This window comes from Pipistrellus hanaki (genome assembly GCF_964339955.1).
Source record: "Pipistrellus hanaki genome assembly, chromosome: 14".
Taxonomy (NCBI): domain Eukaryota; kingdom Metazoa; phylum Chordata; class Mammalia; order Chiroptera; family Vespertilionidae; genus Pipistrellus; species Pipistrellus hanaki.
In genome coordinates this window covers 9,473,182-9,494,544 of record NC_140516.1, presented here as the reverse complement: position 1 = coordinate 9,494,544, position 21,363 = coordinate 9,473,182, and the positions used below count along the sequence as shown (strand labels likewise).

General features: G+C 53.1%; 1 protein-coding gene across 2 annotated transcripts; it reads right to left on the bottom strand.

Moving 5' to 3' along the window:
* Positions 1-615: 615 nt before the first annotated feature.
* MAT1A (methionine adenosyltransferase 1A) lies at positions 616-19,381 on the bottom strand. 2 transcript variants are annotated; one of them, XM_084904664.1, is made up of 10 exons: positions 19,318-19,381; positions 16,375-16,552; positions 11,862-11,939; positions 11,002-11,124; positions 8,225-8,337; positions 7,456-7,599; positions 4,892-5,110; positions 3,268-3,450; positions 2,846-2,979; positions 616-2,293 (listed from the first exon to the last, which is right to left on the bottom strand). In XM_084904664.1, the coding sequence occupies exons 2-10, from the start codon at positions 16,466-16,468 to the stop codon at positions 2,191-2,193; spliced, it is 1,191 nt and encodes a 396-aa protein (XP_084760790.1). In that variant the 5' UTR covers positions 16,469-16,552; positions 19,318-19,381; the 3' UTR covers positions 616-2,190. The 2 variants fall into 2 exon arrangements, with proteins under 2 accessions (XP_084760790.1, XP_084760789.1); XM_084904663.1 differs by lacking the exon at positions 19,318-19,381 and adding an exon at positions 16,775-16,986.
* Positions 19,382-21,363: the final 1,982 nt, after the last annotated feature.

Below are 21,363 nucleotides of genomic sequence, written 5' to 3'. Positions count from 1 at the left end.
ACCTCAGAACCACACCCGGAGGCTGCTGCGGTGACAGTCTCTACTGCCTGCCCATCCTCCTCACAGAGTGTGTGGCAGGGAAGTGAGCACCATTGACAGGCTCGCTCATCTCTCTGCAGGCCAAGCCCTACATCCACTCTGAGCATCCAGCCATCGGACAAATACAGCCCTCACCCCACCCCTAGCGCCAGGCTGTGTACATAATGCAGACGGGCAGAAGGATGAAACGGACCGAGCCTATGGCACCAATGCCTGGCGGTCAAGTGCACGCTCTGAGACGGAGGAGCCGCTTGGCAGCCAGGTGCCCTGGGGCACATTCCCAACCCTCCTTGGGCCTCAGGTTCTCCCCATGGCATATGGGTTTCTGCGGCCGTGTGCCTGGGTGGCCTGTGGTACGAAATGGCGATGGCAGTGCAGTGACAGTGCAGTAGCTGGTGGATGAGGAAATGACAATCCCAACTGGACGGGTGCCACGTGCCCAAGAACTGTAGGCCCCGGTTTGGGGGACTGCCAGGGGGGATGAGGAGGGGACCCCACTTTGCTGAGCCATGGGGGAACCAGGTGACGCCACTCGAGGGGAGGTTTCAGAGGCTTTGCAGACAAAACAACTAAGCGTAGAGTTGCTCTACTGGTCTTTATTCACGGCCCAGCAGGAGCCTACAGGCTCTGTATGAACAACAGAGAAAAGGAAGATATTGCTTTTCCACTTCCTGCAGACTGCACCTCCCTCTCCTGCCTCTCCTGAGCAGCACCTGCTCTGGGGTTGGTGGTAACTGGGGCTCTGCTTCTGCCCTGGGGCATCCTTTTCCTGTGGAGAGAGCAGCCCTGGGGCCTTGGGCCAGGCCCAGAGCCCAGGAGCAGGCTGTCCGCGCCAGGTGCGGCATCCGGCTGCTGCCCCGCCAGAGCCGGCTCCGTGTGCCCGGGAAGGAGCCTGGATCCCAGTGCCCACGGACCAATGGAGGCTCTCCCTGAGCCTGTGGTCTGGCAGCTGGGATGAAGGTAGAGGCCCAGGCTGAGGACAGGTGGGGGAGAGGGGTACCAGAGGCCCAGGCTGAGGACAGGTGGGTGGGTGGTACCCGCCATGGATGGAGAGGCAGGTGAGCAGATAGCTTCTAAGGAATGCCTTGGGTTCTTCGGGAGTGGACCTGCCACCCCAGAAGCCACCTGGCAACACGAAATCTCCCATAACATCTTGGCCAACTTGTCTACCCCTGGGATTCAAACCCTGCCCCCGAGGTCACACTGAACATTAGACATGTGGGACGTGGGACTGTACTGGACTCGAGTCACTGACCCGAGGCCCACACAGCCCAGCCTGAGCCTGGGCCTGAGCAGCAGGGGCTGGGTTATACGGTTGCCTCCTAACTCCAGACTCCAGCCCAGCCAGCTCACTCTGAACCGTCTCCAGGTGCCAATGTGGCAAATGGAACCACTTTGCTTCTGCCCTGACTTTGCAGGTTGCCCAGGGCTCCCCAGGAGCCAGTGGCTGATCCCTTGATTCCCAGCAACCTTGAGTCGGTAGGCCAGAGGCCCAGCCTTGCTGCACTCTGGGTCCCCGTGGCTCAGACCTGGCTCTGGAATGAGCTTGGGGGTGGGATCCAGGCTCCTGAGCCAGAGCTTCTGGGCTGTGCCGAGGCCCTGACGCTGGCTGTGGGACCGACAGTGTGAGAGCTACCTGGATGGTCTGTGTGTCATCTCCCCCTTATAAACGGGGTGACAAAGGTGTTTCCCAGCCAGTGGACTGAGGAAGAGATGGCACCAGTGGTTAGCTCAGACCATGTCAGCCCTGCTCCTGTGCCTGCCTCAGGGAGATGGGCTGACCTTGGCTCATGGGGAGTGGGAGCCGGTCAGGGCCTGGGCTTGGTGGGAGGGAGAAGGGTGGGGATTAACTCCTGGAGGGATGGTTTTTCTACTAAATGAGCATCGCCTTGGTCTGAGGGAGAGGTAGGGGAGCCCCGTGACTGTCCTCACGAGGAGAGTGGACCCTCAGCACCGGGAAGCTGCTTGCTTCCTGCCATTCGTGGTGACGATGATGGACAGGGCTCAGTCCAAGGGCCAGAAGGGAGCGTGGGGGAAGGCACCCTCCTGGCCGCACGCGGTGGCTTCGGTCTGGGAGACCGGGGAGCTGGGGTCCTGGAACAGAGGAACTCGGCCACCCAGATGCCTCGGGGGCCAGGCCAGCTCCCGGCTCTAAAACACCAGCTTCTTGGGAACCTCCCACGGGAACTCGCTTCTTCCAAAGTGGCCGTAGCACGCGGTCTTCTGGTAGATGGCCTTCTTCAAATCCAGATCCCTGCGAGGCCCGCAGAAGGAAGGGTCATTTCAATGGCAAGGCAACAGTCTCCGAACTTCAGGTGCAGGAACAGCAGCCTAGCCAGTCTCTGTGTGGAGTGTCACCACTCAGGCCAGTCCCCTAAATGTCCTGTCTACACTACACCATGTCTGTGGGGTGGCCCTCACTGTCACTGGCCCCTGGGAAGCAGGCTCAGGGAACCCCCATCAGGGGCCAGGAGTGCATCTAGCCCCACAGTGCCTTTCTCCTCTGCACGCCACTGACCTGGCCCAGACCAGCACGCGCTAGAAAGCAGGGGTGGCATTAGAAGTGAGAACAGACAAGACTGGACTTGCTGCTGAATCCTTAGCCATTCAGCCTCTTACTTTCCTGAGGCCTCCGCCGAGCCCCCAGGGCCCCTCAACCTGAGCACCAGACGCCTGGGTGTGCATGTGCGGGCCCAGGGCTCGAAGGCCCCCTGCTGCTGGGGCTGCACGTCCTTCCTGCCTCCCCGCCCGCTGAGCTGAGCTGAGCTGAGCTGTCCTGCCCGGGAGCGCAGGGCGGCAGACTTACCGGACGATGACGCCAGGCCGGAGGTCGAAGTTCTTATTCACAATGTCCAGCAGCTCTCTCTCCGTCTTCTGCGAGGTTCCATAGGTAAAGATGGAAATGGACAGCGGCGCGGCCACACCGATGGCGTAGGAAACCTTTGGGGGGAGATGAGGGTCAGGCACCAAAGCCTGGGGGAGGGCCCTGACCCCACAGAAACCCCATGTGCTCAGGAAGGGCAGCTGGAACCACGCCCCACACTCCGATCGCCCCACACCCTCCCCGCACCACTGTCTGTGCAGAAGCCCTGCCAGCCTCTGTACACGGCCCTCCCCCCGAGGCTCTGCCCTCTCCCTGGGCTTCCAGGCTCCCGGCCACAGTGCCCCACCCCACCCCCAGAGCCACATTCTGTGGCCAGAGCTGGGGCCGCGGGCGTGAGGACCCACCTGCACGAGCACTCTCCGGCACAGCCCTGCCTTCACCAGGGACTTGGCCACCCAGCGGGCAGCGTAAGCCGCGGAGCGGTCCACCTTGGTGTAGTCCTTCCCGGAGAAGGCCCCGCCACCGTGCGCCCCCCAGCCGCCGTACGTGTCCACGATGATCTTCCGGCCGGTGACGCCTGCGTCCCCCTGCGGAGGGAGAGGGGGAGACAGGGAGATGAGGGCCGAGCCCCAGGGCCTGGGAAGTGATGCTGTGATGGCCAGAACCACCACTGGGAAAGGGTGCCCTGCAGTGGACAGGGACATGTTTCAAAGACTCCTTAGCATGGCATCGAACAGATACCCAGGCTCAAGCTCAGACCAGTCACTGACCAGCTGGAAGTCAGAAAGCCCTCAGAGCCTCATAAGAACGTGCAAACCATGAGCCATCTGGGATTGCAGGCAGCCCCCACTGCCTCTGCTTTAGGAGCCAATCCTGGTGGAGAAATCCAACTGCAGGAGGCCACTGCCCTGTACTCCACATGCTCTGAGCCAGCGCCTCGCTGGTGCCACCCCGCAAACACCATGGCGCCAGTTTCCTCAGGGTCTGCTCTGTGCCACACCAGGCAGAAAGGACGCCAGGGCTCTGTGTTAAATGATCTGAGAAAAGTGCCTGCTGTTCCCCCGGTTAGAGGTCACGCTCACACTCATATTTCTAGCCTCGGAGAGGTCCTGCAAGAAAACACAAGCGGCGTGGCCTTCCTTCCGGCCGTGCTCCTGCCCTTCGCCTGGTCACAGGGCCCGTTAGGGGCTCCTGCTCGGTGGCAGCACAGCCACAGCTGCGGCCCCGACAGCGGCCGGCAGCCTCGCACAGAGGCTATGCCAATCCCCGCTGCCTGCTCCCGCGGGGCAGGAGAGAGGGGGCAGCAGGGGTCCGCATAGTAAACTCCCTCCGTGGTGCCCACAGGAATTGAAGGGAGCCTGTGGCAAAGACCCGTGAGCGCCACCTGGTAAAGGTCAGGCATTTGTGATGCGAGTTAGCACATTAGCAGGTGAGGCAGCAGCCATGGCATGGCATCAAGAAATGGGCTGTCTGGCCTTAGCCAGTTTTGCTCAGTGGGTAGAGCATCGACCCTCAGACTGGAGGGTCTCAGGTTCGATTCGGTCAGGGGTACGCACCTTGGTTGCAAGGCTCGATCCCCAGCCCTGGGCAGGGTACATGGAGGAGGCAATGAGGCAACCGTCAATGTGTCTCACATAGACATTTCTCTCTCTGTTTCTCCCCCTCCTTCCTCTCTCTCTCTCTCTCCCTCTCCCTCTCTCTCTCTCTCTCTCTCTCTCTCTCTCTCTCTCTCTCTCTCTCTCTGAAAATCAGTGGGAAAATATCCTCAGGTGAGGATTAACAACAACAAAGAAGAATGGGCTGTCTGAGCGGGAGGGCCAGGCCGCACAGGTGGAGGAGTCCTGGGGACACGTCCCCGATCGCTCAGGTACTGACAGGTACACAGCAAGCCTCGCAGAGAGGTAGCTGACTTCACAGTCCTCCAAGGCCAGACCTGGCTGAGCCACACAGCCCCCTACAGCCTGTGCTCAGGGAGGTAGCGCCCCAGTCACAGACAAACCAGGGCCTCCTCCGGAGACCGGGGCGCACCTGGGGACCGCCGATGACAAAGCGCCCGCTGGGCTGCAGGTGGTAGATGGTGTCTTCGTCCAGGTACTTGGCGGGCACCACGGCCCGGATCACCTGCTCCTGCAGGGCCTTGCGCATGTCCTCCAGCGTGATGTCCTCGTTGTGCTGCACCGAGATGACGATGGTGTGGACGCGCACGGGGATGACCGCGCCGTTGTTCTGCACGTACTGCACGGTCACCTGTCGGTCGGAAGGGCAGGAGGAGACTCGTGAGGCCCTGCCCTGAGCTCAGGACACATTGCTGCTGGGCACAGAGGCAGCCAGGGCTGCCAGGAGCCAGGGGCCTGCTGTTTTCACAGGGCCTTCAGGAAAGTTCATCTGACACATTCTGGTATCTGAATAGTGGCCTAGTGCTAGGCAATGGCTGGGCATCAGGAATAAGCTAGTCCCACCTGTGGCCACAGTTAGTGCCCCTTGGAGACTCAGGGTTTACACAGTTTCCTCTCTATGACCCACTGGACTCCTTTACTGCTATCTCAGAGGATTCTGGGTGCCAACAAATGTCCCCTGGCCTCCCTTGGCCCTCTATGTCCCAGGGCCAAGGACACAGGAGTCTGCGGGCCACGAACCAGCTGTCCTAGCCTCTTAGGGGAGGAGCTCTGGAGGCAGGCAGGGCCAGTGACTTTTGGCTGAGGCAGAGGGAGCTGCCAGCTCTGGGTATTCTGGCAAAGGAGAGGGAAGCAGAGAGCCCCCAAGGGACAGCACCTCCCCTCAGCACCTTCGCAGATCAGGCCACAGGGACAGATCCAGCATCTGCCACCAGTGGGGGCCAGTCTGTGCCCATTCTGAGCATGACCAATGACTCTGTGAGCCATTCCAGCAGGGCAGGCCTGTGGGCTCCATTTCACAAATGAGAACACAGCTATGGGAAGTGAAGCAACTTGTCCGAAGCCACATGCTAGCCACAGAAAAGCCCAAGAGCCAAACCCACTCTGCCTGGTCCACAGCTCGTGCCATTCCCGCAGCAGCATTGGCGAGATGCTTCTCCCACCCTCTCCTGACACCTCAGTGAGCAGAAGAGCCCATGTCCCCACCGGGCGGGCTGCGAGACGGAGAGCAGCCGGGGCGGCCAGGCTTGCGGGTGAGAGGGAGGAGTGGTGAGCACGGCAGACGAAGCTGGTTAAAGAGCCGGGCATGGACCGAGCATGCACTGTATGTCAGAAACCATGCCAAAAGCTCTAGGGGGCTGTTACTAGCCCCATCTTAAAGACAAGAAAGCTGAGGTCCAGAACATAAATGCCTTGGTCAAGGTCACACAGGCAGCAGAGCTGGGCTCTGACCTGAAGCTGTGTGGCCTGGCGGGGGCTCTGCCCAGCAGAAAACCGTCACTCAAGACCCTCAGGGCTGTGCTGGAGCCACAGGCCCCATTGCCACCCCGTCAGTGTGAACCCACAAGAGCAGTGCCCGAGGGGCTCTGGAGCGTGGGGGCCTGCGGGAGTGAGGCTATGCCAGGAGCCCCGGTAGAGACACTGTCTGCAGGCACAGCACTGCTCCCACCCCAGGGCCTCGACAGGACCATAGGGCAGCAAGCAGTGCCCTCCTGGGGCTGTGCCTGCAGCCAGTCTCTGCCAGCCCCAGGCTCTCGATGTCCATGCAACACTGGGCTTGTGTCCCACTCCCACTCTGTGTCCTTCCTGGTCCAAAGAGCAGCAGGGTGAGGTCAGGAGAAGGGGAGAAAGAACCCTGCCCACATGACGCCTTGTAAGATGGGGCAATGCACACCAACATCAGGAGACTGAAGCAACGCTTAACTGCTGGGCTGTGCACACTCAGGGCCCTGTGGGAGGGGCTGGAGTTGGGGGCTCCCAGGTGGGGGGCCCTGCTGGCTCTAGGACTAGATCTGCCCTTGAGGCCACAGGAGAAGGCTCGCATCCGAGGAACGGCTAAAGCCCGTCTCCTCTGCCCCTGCCCATGACCTCCCCTCTGCCGCGAGCCCCCAGGAGGTGGACAGGAGGAGGAGGACAGGGGGCCTCCAGGTGTGTGAGCGCTGCCATCACCCTGGGCCTCGGACCCAGACCTCCGTGGGGATCTCCACTCTGCAGGGAGCCCAGTGGTCAGGGCCCAAGAAGCCAGAGGCAGGAACAGCAAAGAAAAGGTGTTTTTATGAGAAAGAAAGGGAAAGGCCAGACAGATACAGATGATCCCTTGCTCAGGCGGCATCCAGATTTTGCTAAAGATGTGGAGACCTGTCTTGGTGGCAGGGTAGTAACAGCAAGTTTGAAATCTGCTCAGAAGTTTGTGGCAGGAACTGGGGAATTCTATGACCAGAGTCAACATATGCTAAGAAGAAGAAAAAAAAATTTTTTTTTCTTAAAAATCTTTTCTTCATTTTCTGGTACTTTTGAAATGTTTCATAATAAAATGGGCGGAGAAAACATCTGGAGCTGAAGGTTTTTCAGATAAATGGCTCTTTTCAAAATCCACAATTCCTTGAGTCCAGACTGCACATTTTGGCCTTAATGGGAATGAGAGCAGTGGGGGCTTGAACTGTGTGTCTGGAACCAGGAGGCGAAGGGGAGACCCACCTGAGTCTTGGAGTCGGGCCTGAGCCAGGGGAGCACCCCCGAGCGCCTCAGCTCTGCCATCCGGGCGTTGAGCTTGTGAGCAAGGATGATGGTGAGGGGCATGCACTCCTCCGTCTCGTCGGTGGCGTAGCCAAACATCAAGCCCTGCAGCGGGGAGAGCCCACCGAGCCAACCCGCTTCAGACAGGGCAACTGCCTTCAAGTCTACCCTCCGCCGCCCTCCAACCTCACTCGGATGCCTGAAGCAAGCAGCATTCACGCTGGGCCCTGAGGAGGGGATGACACGGACCCTGCCACCCGACATCCTAAGAGGGGAGGGAGACAGCCAAATCGGCATCGGCAACCCCAGCCTTCCACAGCCCGCGGCGCCCTCACACCCCTGCCCTGCAGTAGGGGTGTGCAGCTCCCTGGGATCCTCTAGGACAGTGTTTCCCAAAGTGCGGTACGCGTACCCCCAGGGGTACGGGAAGAGTTTGGTGGGGGTACGCGTTGCACCGGAGTTTGGTGGGGATATGCACTGCACCGTGCTCAGCTGCGCCTAATTCCACATTCTCATGAGTACGAGGGGTACTCAGCGTTACGAAAATTATAGAAGGGGTACACATATGTCAAAAGTTTGGGAAACACTGCTCTAGGAGAAGGGTCACCCCACAATGTGATGAACCCGTTATTCAGGAACTTCCCCAGCTAGCTCCTCAACACCGGGCAGAGGGGGGCCAGAGCGGCCACAGAGCCCGCGTCCTGCCCCCGCACCCGGTCAGAGCGCCCACCTGGTCTCCGGCACCGACGTCCTCTTCGTTCCTGTCCAGGTGGACGCACTGGGCAATGTCCGGGGACTGCTGCTCCAGCGCCACCAGCACATTGCAGGTCTTGAAGTCAAAGCCTGGGCGGAAGGGAAGCAGGCCCGAGGGGACACGTCAGACGTGGTGGCTGCGAGCGTCCGGGACATTCAGGTCCTGGCGGGCTCTTGTGCCGGGGATGGTCTCTGGTTAGCTGGGACCTGCCCGGGCCCAGAGCCAATGCCAGAATAGGGAAGGCCCAGTGTCCTCACCATCATATAAGACTCTTTAAGCCAGATGAAGTGCTGCCCTGCGCACTGACTGTACTAAGTCACAGCTTGGTTAGAAACAAACGCCCTACCGGGAACTGCTGTACAGGAAGCAGCAGCCCCAGCTGCTCCCCTAAAGCGCGGGGGAAGGCTCACGCCTGCCTGGGGCCACCCCCAGAGGCACCTCCCAGGACTCAGGCTGGATGACGGCACTGAGGGAACCCGGGCCCGGCCACCCTGCCACCCGAAGCCGGACACGGGCCTAATCCAAGTACGGTCCTCAACTTCACGACGTTGCCGAAGTGATACGCACTTAGTAGGAATTGCAAACTTTGCTTTTTCCCTGGGCTGTGGATATTCAGCACCTGGTATCTCAGATGCCGAGCGGCGAGCCTCGGCCCAGGCGGTCATGCCATCGGGAGGGTCCACAACCCATACTCTCCAGTCGCTGTTGGACCATGTGCCCGATGTGGCTACTGTAGGTGTTCTGAGCCGTGTGAGGCCGGCGAGGCACATGAGACATTCACAGGTTAGCTGCTCTAAATGCATTGTGATTTGCGATGTCTTCAGCTTAGGGCGGGCTTATCAGGATGTTACCCCATCATGATTCGAGGAGCATGTGTATTGAGCACACTGAACAATAACGTGTGCCTGACTGTTCAGAGGCTCCCAGCTCCAGGGCCTCTCATCCTGAGATGTGGTCCCAGGGAAAGGCCACACCTGCGGAGCGGAGCCCTGGCTGCCTGCCCTGCAGCTCGGCGGGCGCAGAGGGGGAAGCAGGTGCCACCGTCTGGGGCCTGGGCAGAGAGTCTGGGCTCGCAACAGCCCAGCCCTGGAGCCACAGGAGGGAGCACCGTGCACAGACAGCACATTCTTCTCCCTGCTGGGTCTCCTACGTGCAGGCCTCAGCCCCGAGTCCCTGTGACTGAGGAGCTAAGGCAAACGGCCCCACCAAAGGGCCAGGTATTAGTGACAAGCTGGCTGTCACCCTTTCCCAGTCTCTTCTCCTATCCACGCGGCCAGAGTGGGCCAGCTAAAGCAAACAGACAAGCCAACAATGCAGACCCGGTCTACTGTGTGTGCACACGCTTCAGGCAAGGCCCTGCCACCACAGGAAGTAAAACGGGCCTCCTCAGCGGGACCCCTTTCGCCAACGTGAACTCGGGGTAGCCTTAAAGAGGCCCTGTCCTTACCTCCCAGGTGTCTGTGGAATGCCCCTCCTCCGACCCCCACCCCACACACCTGAGTCAGGCGGCTCTCAGTCAGTATCCCTGGGCCCTCCGGCCACTCTTCCTGGTGAGTTATGCCACCGACTCCCTGCCGGGCACCTCATGCTGCATCATCTGATGCCAGGCAGTGCCCCGACCCCAGGGACACCTCTGTCCTGTGCCGCTTCCTGGGCCCAGAGACTGTGTCTAAAGGCACCAACCAATGAACAACCTTTAGAGAGCTGCCAACAACTCGCTATTTTGCAATAAACACCTCGCTTTTGGCCTAAATCACTGTCTATAATGACTCTTCTTAACCCTGAACACCAACCCAGGGTGTCACGTGACCTGGGAAAGCGGAGTGGCTCTCTCACTTAGAAAGGTGCCACGGGTCCCCCAGCCTGCCCTGACCCACCAAGATGCCACAAGCCACCCTAAACAGCCAGTAAGTGAGCCCTCAGCATCTGGCCCTCACCCTGCCTGCCCTTTGATGCCCCTATAGGAGGCCTTTCCTGGCCTCCGTTCGCTGCTCCTCCTCCACTCCTGCCAGGGCCTGTGCCCCTCCCTGGGTTTCGGCTCCTTCCTGCCTGCCTCCTTTGCCCACTCTCAGGACCAGTTCTGGGTAAAGTCCTCTTCTTGTCCAGAAGGGGCAGTGGCACAGTTCAGCAGAAGGACGGGAGGCCCAAAGGGGCAGCCACGCACTGTGTCACCTCACAGAAACCATTTACATCTGGAAGCCCGGATTTCCTCATCTCAGAGACGCACAGCAGGGTCCTCAAACAGCGCATTGGGACCAGGTGTTTTATTGCTGGCTTTACCCAGTGGCCAGGTAAGTTTCTAATGAACAAGTACAAAAAGCACTTGTTAAAGGCACACTTTAAAATTAAATACCTATTGCATTTTGAAGTTATTTACTACATGGTCTTACAAGCTAATACCTTTTTAAAGAATTCTCATGATTGGCTAGAAGCCTTTAGAACAGAAAACACGAGAATTCTCATGATCCGTCTGCAATGTGTAATTAAGTAAGATGACAGACCACTGCCAGTGCCAGCCCAGTTCTTTCTCTTGCAAAGCTCCCAGAGGGCAGGATACTAAGCAAGACCAGAGTTACGATGGATGGACTAGGCGGTTCGGTGGGCCGACACTGGGCTGCCTGCTGCTGCCAGGCTTTGGCCCCTGGTCCCTGACAGGCGCCCCGAGGACTTTCCCGGGGTGGCCTGTGCCCATCCAGATGCCTCCGATGTGACAGCTTGGGGGGGCCTCCCACAGAGACTGGGCCCAGCCTTACCCTTGGCAGAGTCGTCGTAGCCAATGTGCTTGATGGTGTCTCGCACCACCCGCTGGTAGTCCACCATGGCCACGGAGGTGATCTCCCCGCACAGCAGCACCATGCCTGTCTTGCACACCGTCTCTGGAAGGGAAGGAGAAAAGGGAGTGGCCAGCGCCAGCATAGGGATGCCCAATGGCTAGACCTCTCCCCGTGCTGATAAAGGGACTCACAGCCTACCTTACCAGACAGGAGTGAGTGCCAGCACAATTGCTGGCCATCTTCAATGCCCCGAGAAAGAATTGGTTACACCTGAGTTTTTGTACAGTTTTCGTATCACACTTACTACCGTACATATATGATCTTGAACAGCTTAGCCTCTCTATCTAACTCCTCGACTGTTAGGTGAGGCTAAGACTGCTGGGTGGGTTAAAGGGAGACCATGACGCATGCGGTCAGCCTGTGTGACACCCTTCCGCCCCTACTCCTAACCTCCACTGTGAGCTCCAGGGAGTGAGATCCTGAACAAAGGATTGGGTAACTAACTGTTCACAAAGATGTCAGGGTGAAGTCTACTCTCAAAGAGGCACGTAGTCCTCAATCCAGGGGCCAGGGTGGCACTGGAGAGGGAAAGCTTGTCTGTGCTACAGACAGGCCAGGGTACCAGCAGGACAGCAGGCTGTGGTCTCCATGGTGGGCACCCCTAACCTGTGACCATGGCCAACGCTCTCATGCAGCTGCACGCAATGTCCCTCAGCGAAGTGAGAGGACTCGCCCTAACCATCTCGGGGCCCTCCTGACTGCAGTGGTGAGGGCTTCACCTCAGGCAAAGGACTTGGGCTGCCCTGAGGGCTCCGGCGAGGGGCCCAGGCGCTTCTTACCGCAAGCCACCTTGGCATTGGGGTCCTGCCGGAGGTGGGCATCCAGCACCGCGTCGCTGATCTGGTCACAGATTTTATCTGGAAAAGAATGAACACGTGAAGGAATCACGAAAATATTAGGTACAACAAATGAAATGCTGAAAGAATTAGCTATTTTGTCAGTTTATATTTCAAATCTGCCTAAATGGACACTTTTTTTAATGTAAAAAGTTATTTCTGCCTAATTTTGTCTCATTTTGTATGATGTATAAAATTATAAAATTCCCTTAAAAAAAGAAATATATTCCAAAACTAGTTCTGAGTCTACAGCAATTTACACACATACACACACACACACACACACACACACACACATACACACACAAACACAAACACACTTCTAACTAAAAGTCCCTCATTCCTCAACATATTCCCTTTCATTCTAGCATCCAGGAATATCCTAGACATGGAAGTTAAAACGGCTACTAACATTGGTGCGATCAGGTGCCAAGGTGTGACGTCAGAAGGGACAGCCCGATGCAGGTTCCACAGAATGCAGCGTGTGGTGTAGAACACGCCAGCCCAGCCACCCCAGCATGGGCTCTCTGAGAGAACCTCGGAAGACCAGTGCTGGTTTGCGGAGCATCCCCTCCGGCAGCTCTCAGACCCTTCCCAGGCCACTCGGCCTCCCAAAGGGCAGATGTTCTAACAGCTGGGCCGACCTCCTCAGTCAAGGGGGACTGACAAGAGTTCAGCACGAGCCGGCATTTGACCTCACTCTGTGTTTGCCTTAAAGACCCTGCATGGCTGGGCTCATGGACCTTGGATGGCACCATGGAGAAATCTACTCTTGCTTTGGAGTCCTGTGAACTGTCAATGTTCACAAATTCCAAAATAAAAGTGACATCTATTTACACATATTAATCTCATTAATGTCCAAAATATCCATAGAGTCTACTCTTAATAAATTAATAAGATTTTTCCAGTTTTACTGAGAAACAATTGGTCTATACAAATGTTGTGTATAAACAATTTGATGAGTTTGGACATATACATGCATGCATGTTACTATTACCATATCTAGCTAATTAACATTTCTATCACCTCCAAAAGTTTCCTTGCATTTCTCTCTCTTTTTTAAAATTTTTAAATTAAGAACTTGGATCCAGAATTAAGCAGTTCTACTCTTAAAAGCACATTATGTGTTCTGTAATTAAAAATGTCAATTTGTCATTAAAGGTAAATTCCCCAATTTTTCCTTGCAGAAAGTGCTATTTTAAACCTTGAGGGTATTATGCTAAGTAATATAAGTCAGACAGAGAAAGCAAATAACATATCATTTTCCTAATATGTGGATCTCAAAAAAAAAACAACACACAGAAATGAACTCATAGATACAGAGAACAAACTGATGGCTGCCAGATGAGAGGAGGGTAGGGTGCTGGGTGAAAAAGGGGTAGGTGTTAAGAAGTACAAATTGGTAGTTACAGATGAGGATGTAAAGTACAGCATAGGGAATATAGTCAATAATATTGTAGCAACTATAAATAGTCAGATGGGTATAGATTTATCGGGTGATTACTTAGTAAGTTATATAAATGCCTAACCAGTATTCTGTATACTCAAAACTAATGTAATATTGAATGTCAACTGTAATTTTAAAATTTGTATAAAGAAAAATAACAGTACATTTGAGTTTTCCTATTCTCCTGCCAGTGGCAAATCTGGTTGTAAATTTAAATTTGTCTGAGTCATAGCCTCTGCACACCCTCCCAAGGAAGGCCCCCTGCTGCTCAAACATCCACTTTAGGCTGACCCATCAGGACTCTTGGGAGCCGGTCTCGATGACTCTGCTTACTTAAAGGACATGGGTCACATGTTCCCAATGCATACAGAGAAATGGGGTAATGGGATATTAGAGATTTTAAAGCTGGAGTTGAGCAAGGGTATCAAGATAGCTTGACAGTTGGCCAGTGTGGCTCAATGGTTGAAATTGATCTATGAACCAGGAGGTCAGCTCAATTCCTGGTCTGGGCACATGCCTGGGTTGCAGGCTCAATCCACAGTTAGGGGCATGCAGGAGGCAAGTGATCAATGACTCTCTCTCATCATTGATGTTTCAATCTCTCTCTCTCTCCCTCTGCCTTCCTCCCTGAAATCAATAAAGATATATTTTAAACAAAGATAGCTTGACAAGAAGGTTCTTCAGAACTTTTTCTTTAGGCTTTGGAAATTTTTATCATCACTTAGTAGCCTTAAGATAGCTAATAGTTGGTTTTGTTGGAAATTGAAAAAGAAGCATTAATTTTATCTTTCTGGTGGAGAGGAATTTAGCACTGGAATAACAAGCAGAAAGTCACCAGACCTTAGTGGACACTGATTGACTTATGTGGACAGTTAATTTTTAGTGGCAAGTGAAAGGAAAATCAGGCAAACTGAAGGTCTGCCATGCAGTAGACAACACAACTAACTGATTGGCTAGAATTTTCCTTCTCTGTCCACTGAGCACCTTGTTGTGAGTACCATGGGACCATTGGCCACTGCATACCAAAGCACCCACCTCCTCCAGGTGGAGCAAATCCTAGCCTACCGTATATATGGCTTTCAAAACCAGGGAGCTGTCCAGAATTTGCCACACATAGCAATGAAGCTGAGATTATGAGTACAGTAAACCTAGAAACTTTGTAAAATTATGCTTAATAAAAAAGATTCTTCACATTGAATTCACAAGGTTTCTCAACAGCGCCACTATGGACATTTAGTGATGGAAATTTTTTTGTTGTGGGAGATGGACTTGTGTACACAGGATGCATAGGAACATGCCGGGCCTCTATCCATTGAATGGCCATTACAAACCCCCTTGGTTGTGACAATCCCAAATGTTTTCAGACATTTTAAAGTGTCCTTGAGGGGAAGGGGACAAAATTGCCCCAAGTTGATAGCCACTGGCTAAAGCATATGGAGATATTTGAGTGTATTGAGATATTTAAAGCTGTGTTACAAGGTACAGAAGTTCAATCTTTCTGAGGAAGAACAAAAAAGAGAAGGGGCGGGGGGAGTAGACTTGGTGATGAGTTACCAAAAACTTCAACTGGCCCAATGGATTTTGGAGAAGAGCTTAAATACATAAATCAGTGAGTCTAGCCCCTGGAGCAATGGTCCTCACAGTAAGATTCCCACACTAAAGGCAGCAGTATCTCCTGGGAACTTATTAAAAATGCATATTCTGCTCAGTTTGCATGGCTCAGTGGTTGAGCAACAACCTATGAACCAGGAAGTCACCGTTCGATGTCTGCAACCATTGATTCTCTCTCATCATTGACCTTTCTATTTCTCTCTTCCTCTCCCTCCCTCTCTGAAATCAATAAAAAATATATTTTAAAAAAGAAAATTCTTTTTAAGAGTTTCTTTTAGCTAAAACTGACATTAATTGTCAGTTTTCAACTGCTCCCAAAAATGCATATTCTTGATCCTTCCCAAGACCTACTAAATCAGAGAGTTTGGGGGTGAGGCCCACCACTCTGCATTTTACTCCCAGAGTCTGAGAACCACTCTTCTAAACGCTGAGGTTCTGATCCTGGTCTCCACTGTCACCATGAAAGTCTCTCTCAGTTCCCCAACTCGCAGCCGACCTACTTCTTAGGTCCAAAAGAATGCTTGAATTTTCTTACTCTTCAAAAAGTCATCTGCACTTTCTTTTATAACACACTGGACACTTCCAGAACCTAGAGCTCCATCCCAATAGAGGATGTACTGCCACTTATTCCTAAACTACATGTGCTTTACACGAAAAACTTAGTGACCCTTGATCTTATTTGAGGGAACATTTTCTGTTGACTTAAGCTGCTCATTGATAATAAATTAAAGATTTACTAATACATACACACACACACACACACACAGTCTGAGTGGCCAGATTATTATGATCTCTGAATGCATAATAATCTGGCCACTCAGTATATAGCCTATATAATAAAAGGCTAATATGCAAATTGTCCCCTCGACCAGGAGCTCGACCAACAGGCAGGCCGGCCAACCACCTGTGTCCCCTCCCCCTGGCCAGGCTGGCCAGACCCCACCCATGCATGAATTCTAATACACACACACACACACACACACACACACACTGATTGGCCAGATTATTATGTGTTCAGAGATCATAACAATCTGGCCACTCAGTGTGTGTGTGTGTGTGTGTGTGTGTGTGTGTATATATATATAAAATGTTTGTATCTGATGATAATTTTCTGTCCATGACTATCTTCAGACAACCAGCTGCGTGGTCTCTGCTGCAGCCCCACCACGCTGAGGGCTGATGCCCGTGGTGGTGGCAGCAGGAACCCTCAGCTTCATTCACTTGCGATGCTTCACTGGCATGTGATGATCTGTTTTATAAAACTACAAATAGAGGGGAAAGTCACTTCACAGTGTTCCTCCAGAGACCCCCGAGACTCACTAACACAACTGCTTTAAGATCTCTAGCCAAAGTGACTCCCTCGGCACAGGTCACACCGGGCCGGTACAGCCTACTCACCAGGGTGCCCCTCTCCTACGGATTCTGAGGTGAACATGAAGGCCCCTTCTTCATTGAGAGAGGTGTCATACATGCCATCCACCGGCCCGTTCATCTTCTCACAGCTTCCTGAAGGCAACCAACCGTTCTTCTAATGCTGTGACTTTGAGTTCTTCTGTTTTCTTTACACCCAACAGGCCTGTGGTTGGCAGAAGCACAGGGTCACTTCTGCCTAACTGCTGGTGAGCATTCGAGAGCAAGGCAAGGATGCGGGAGAAGGGAGGGACTGAAGGTGGCAGTGTGGCTCCCTCGACTGGCCAGGGCTGGCTCCTGAGTGCCTCCTATATATGGAAAAGGGAAAGTGCCTGCACATCATGTGAGAGAACTGGAGGAGCCCATTTCCTGGGAGGGGTCACCTCACCTGGAGGGACTTCCATCTTGAGCTCTGACTTCCCGGCCCTGGGCATCTGGTCAGCGGTGGGAGAGAAGGCTGCGGAGACCCTGTGGAAGGGATGCTCTGCAGCCGGACTCCACGCTGCTCCAAGGTCAACATCCCACTTTGGAGGGTGGGGGCCGTGGTTCCTCAGGGACACACACAGGCAGCAAGAAACCCGTTTTCCAGAGATCTGGTTTAGGCTGCGATTGCAACACAGGGTGGCCTTGGCTTCTGGGTGCTCCCCTCCTCCCCCACAGCCTGTCTGGATGGGCTCGTCCCCTTCTCCCGCCTTCTCAGAGCGAGAGCATGCACCTGGACTCAGAGGCCACGGGGGTGTTACACAACAGGCTCATTTTGAGCCCACGTTTTTCTGCTAATAGAAATCACCCAAACTGTCAACGACTCCAGGGCGCTGGCAATCACAGGGAGAAGCAAGATGTTTAAAACGTGCCTGGGCTTTGGGGGGAGGACTCTGAAGAGACAGGTTTATTACAGGGAACTGGTCTGAGTCCCCTGTCCCAAAGCTTCCAGGTGTTAAGTTAGACATCTACATAGGCAGCCCCACACACCTGATAAGCATCCTGCTCACCTAACGCTGCATTATTTTTTGCTTTGACCAAAAAAGCAATAAGACAGAATAGTATCTTTAACCACTTCATGCACTAAATCATGGCATTTCTCCCTTCGTTCTCTGCCACTCTCAGTTCTCGCTGCACCCTCAGGCCCCAGGAAAAATAGGGAACCGAGGTCACAGGAAACCGGCAATGGGTGAAGAAACCACTAGAAAGCAATACAAAATAATCGACCAAAACCTGATGCATCTAAGGTTGGACTGTGGGAAGCAAAAGGTAGGATATAATCATCCCAACTAACAACTCTGGAGACCAAATCCCCTCTGTGCTTATGAGACTTAAAATCCTTGAGATTTATGAGACTTAAAATGGGGCTCCAAATCTTGACTTTTGCCAATTGCTCGGCGGCAGCAGCATTCTCCCTCCAGGCAATTTAAACCACGTTGACGTGACCTCTTCAGAGATGAAGTGAGAGACGGATAGATGGATTGAGTCAGAGGCATTGAACAAGTGACTGGAATGCTCAGCACAAGCTGCTGACCGTTCAGAGAGGAGCAAGCGAGAGAGGGGATGGAAGAAGGACGAGTCAAATAGGGACTTTAGACGACAGTGCCTGGAGTTCTCCTGTTTGCGCTTACTGTTTCAACATCGCTGTCCCTTTGTACATTCCTCCTGGGTACATTGGTTCCAGGCCTTGAGGCCATGTGAGCTAATGTTTAATATGAACTTACCCCAGCAGTCAGAACTGCCACCACTCTGTTCTACTAGCAAATGTGGTATAAGGGCAAGGTGAAGTTTAAGGATGACGTACCCACCATCTTTCCAAGAGCTAACAAGACGTCCGCAAACAAAGCAGCCCAACTGCCCTCTGAATCCAAGATGAATAGCATCATGGGGTGGGGAGCCCTGTGTGGGGGGCAAGGGGGGTACCACTTTCAGAAGGCTCCCACAGCCTGGACACACATTCGCAGTGCGGGAAGGACCTGGGAGAGATCTACCCTGTTTCCCCGAAAATAAGACAGTGTCTTATATTAATTTTTTCTCCCAAAGTTGCGCTAGGTCTTATTTTCAGGGGATGTCTTATTTTCGGGGAAACATGGTAGTTCAGTACCCGTCTCCTATGGCACCCCCACTAAATACCCCCACGCCACCTCAGTCCTTCGGCGGCTCAGTGCTAACAAGAAGCACATCCACATGGTGCCTCAGGGGGGAGGAGGGCAGGCGTCCTAACCCTCCCAGGCTGCTGGTTCCTCACTAATTAAACAGTGTTGTGAGAACTACATGGCATCATGTAGGTATGAGAGAAATGAGCGTAGTGCTACCCACAATAAGAGTCTGACAAATATCACCTAGTACTTGTAAGTACCTTCTGTACACAGATACATTTGTTCCTGAACAAAAGGAGATGATCGTACATGAGCATTTCTCGGAGATACTGCAGGATGGGCTCCAGGCTGCCCACCACCCCCACAATAAAGCGAGTATCGCGATAAAGTGTGTCGTCATTTTTTGCTGGTTGAGGGTCTTGCTTTCAATTTGTAAAAATACACATACACACAACATACTGGGAAGCATAACAAGGCAAATGCAGTATGTTGTTTTCTTCCTGTGCTTATGTCGCTCCATGTACACAAACCTTGTTTTCAGCACTTGAACGACATCCTCCAATAAGGTGACCATAAATTATCGAACCACACATCCCCTGATGGCTCCTTGTAACTTCTCTGCTTGCAGCCGCTAAGATGCGACAGGGAAGATGCTTAGTCGTTGGCATGCTTTTGGAAAAAGATAAAATGCAAGCCCCTGCCAACGCTGACCTAGCCCAAACATGTCCATTTTGTCATACATTTTTACCAGTCAGATAAAAGAATTAGCACTTCAACCAAGAGTTAAAACCACAGCTTCAAGCTGGCCCCTTTGGCAAGAACTGGAAGATCTTGGCAAAGATGTACTTACTTTGAGTTGAACCCACTAGAACTTCAGAGCCCTAACGTGTCATCACACACGCAAACGAAAGCCTGCCTTACGCACGCACTGTCCTGTCCTCCCTTACGCAGGAGCTGTCCCGACGCCACCCCGGCCGCAGCAGGACCGAGTCCAGTCCAACGTGCCAAAGGCTGCAGGTGATCGCACTCCACTCCGCGCGGCAACCTTCACCTCTGCATCCTCGCCACCTGGCCTCTGCAGAAACGTGGCTCCGAAAACAAATCCCACGTTCGGTCAGGTTTACCCCAAGGAACCTCTGGGTGTATAATACCAGCAGGAGACCCTGCTTCCAATGGGCAGGGTGTGCACACCACGCTGAGCAGCTCACCAGGTCTCTGAGAGCACCGGGCCCTGGCACTGCCTGGGGCCGAGCGCTGGTGGGTCCGTCCGACCCCTAGGCGGCCACGCCTGCCGGAGACCCGCAGCCAAGAGGACGCTCTGGGACCCGATGTCGGATGCACAGGCGTAGTGTGCACCCACCTCTTCAACACCGTCTCCGTGCAGACCTTGCTCTTCTTCGGTGGGAAGCTCCCCAGCTGACAGGGCATCACACCACTGAAGTATTTTCAACATTTACTCCTTTGCCCTCATTAATTTAAGCACAGACTTTCCCCCTATATGTTATCCTGGAGCATAAGTATTTATATAAGAAATATAAAATCGATCCAGGCAGTACATTTTTTAAAATGTTAGGTAATTTTAGCAACATGTCACCTTCCTTCAGTAAAAAATTCAAATAGGCACCCCCCCGTAGCAACTGTTCTGAAAAAGAATAAAGAAACATGGAATGGTTTCCCGGAAAAAGCAGAACCTGACCTGGACCCAAAGGAAAGAGATGATCTTAAAAAGCAGCAGGCAGCTGAAAACCGGTTTGGCTCAGTGGATAGACCATCAGCCTGTGGACTCAAGGGTCCCAGGTTCGATTCCAGTCAGGGGCATGTACATTGGTTGCGGGCACATCCCCGGCAGGGTGTGCAGGAGGCAGCTGGTAGATCGATGTTTCTAGCTCTCTATCCTTCTCCCTTCCTCTCTGTAAAAAATCAATAAAATATATTTTTTTTTAAAAACAAACAAACAAACAAAAAAAAAAACAGGCAGACAGGAAGCTGGGTGGGGTGGGAGATAGCTGGGCAGGGCAGTGGAGGGCTGGGAAGCCAGGCGGGCCAGGAGCTGGGCTCAGAGCCATAAGCACCCTGCAGAGGTAGTAAATGGGAGTTTCTGCCAGACAAGAACATCCATGCTAGAGTAAAGGAAGAAGATTCCAGATCAGATATAAGAGTTAAAGCTTCCCCTTGGGAATATTAAATGTTGACACCAAAATGGAAAACAGCTTGGCAGTCCTCCAGTAAGTTAAATATAGAATGATCACATGACCCAGTAATTCCACTTCTAGTTATATATCCAAGAGAAATAAAAGCATGTGTTCATACAAAACCTTATACAGTAATGTTCATAGCAGCATTATTCACAATAGCCAAAGTACAGGAACAAGTCACGTATCCATGACTAGACAACTGGATAAGCAAAATAGTCATGCAATGGAATGTTATTCAGCCATAAACAGGAATGAGGTCCTGACACGTGTTAACATGTGAACTTCAAAACAATGTGTTAAGTGAAGTAAACCAGATATAAAAGCCACATACTATCTGTTTTCATTTATACAGAATGGCCATGAAGGTAAATCCATAGAGACAGAAAACATCAGTGTTTTCCAGGGGCAAAGGGGGTGTGAAGAATGATTGTTTAATGGGGATGGGGTTTTGGGGGGAGTAATGAAAATGTTTTGGAACTAAATAGAGGTGACAGTTGCACAACATTGTCTGTGTACTAACATGTCACTGAAATGTGCACTTTAAATGCTTAGTTTTATGTTATGCAACTTTTATCTTAATAAAAAGGCAAAAGATTAATGAACACAGGATTCAGAATTATAACTAGTCTGAGTGGAGGCATGATGGTGAGTGAGACAGGGGGGAAGGGGCCTATTAGATATAGGTTAAGTCAAGAGTCAGT

Bases quoted from the DNA above. Each gene is read 5' to 3' on its own strand.
- MAT1A (XM_084904664.1), bottom strand. From the start codon at position 16,468: ATGAACGGGCCGGTGGATGGCATGTATGACACCTCTCTCAATGAAGAA. The intron at 11,940-16,374 runs GTGAGTAGGCTG...ATTCTTTTCCAG, and splicing joins CGTAGGAGAGGGGCACCCTG to ATAAAATCTGTGACCAGATC. The intron at 5,111-7,455 runs GTGGGTCTCCCC...TCCGACCGACAG, and splicing joins GGCCCGACTCCAAGACTCAG to GTGACCGTGCAGTACGTGCA.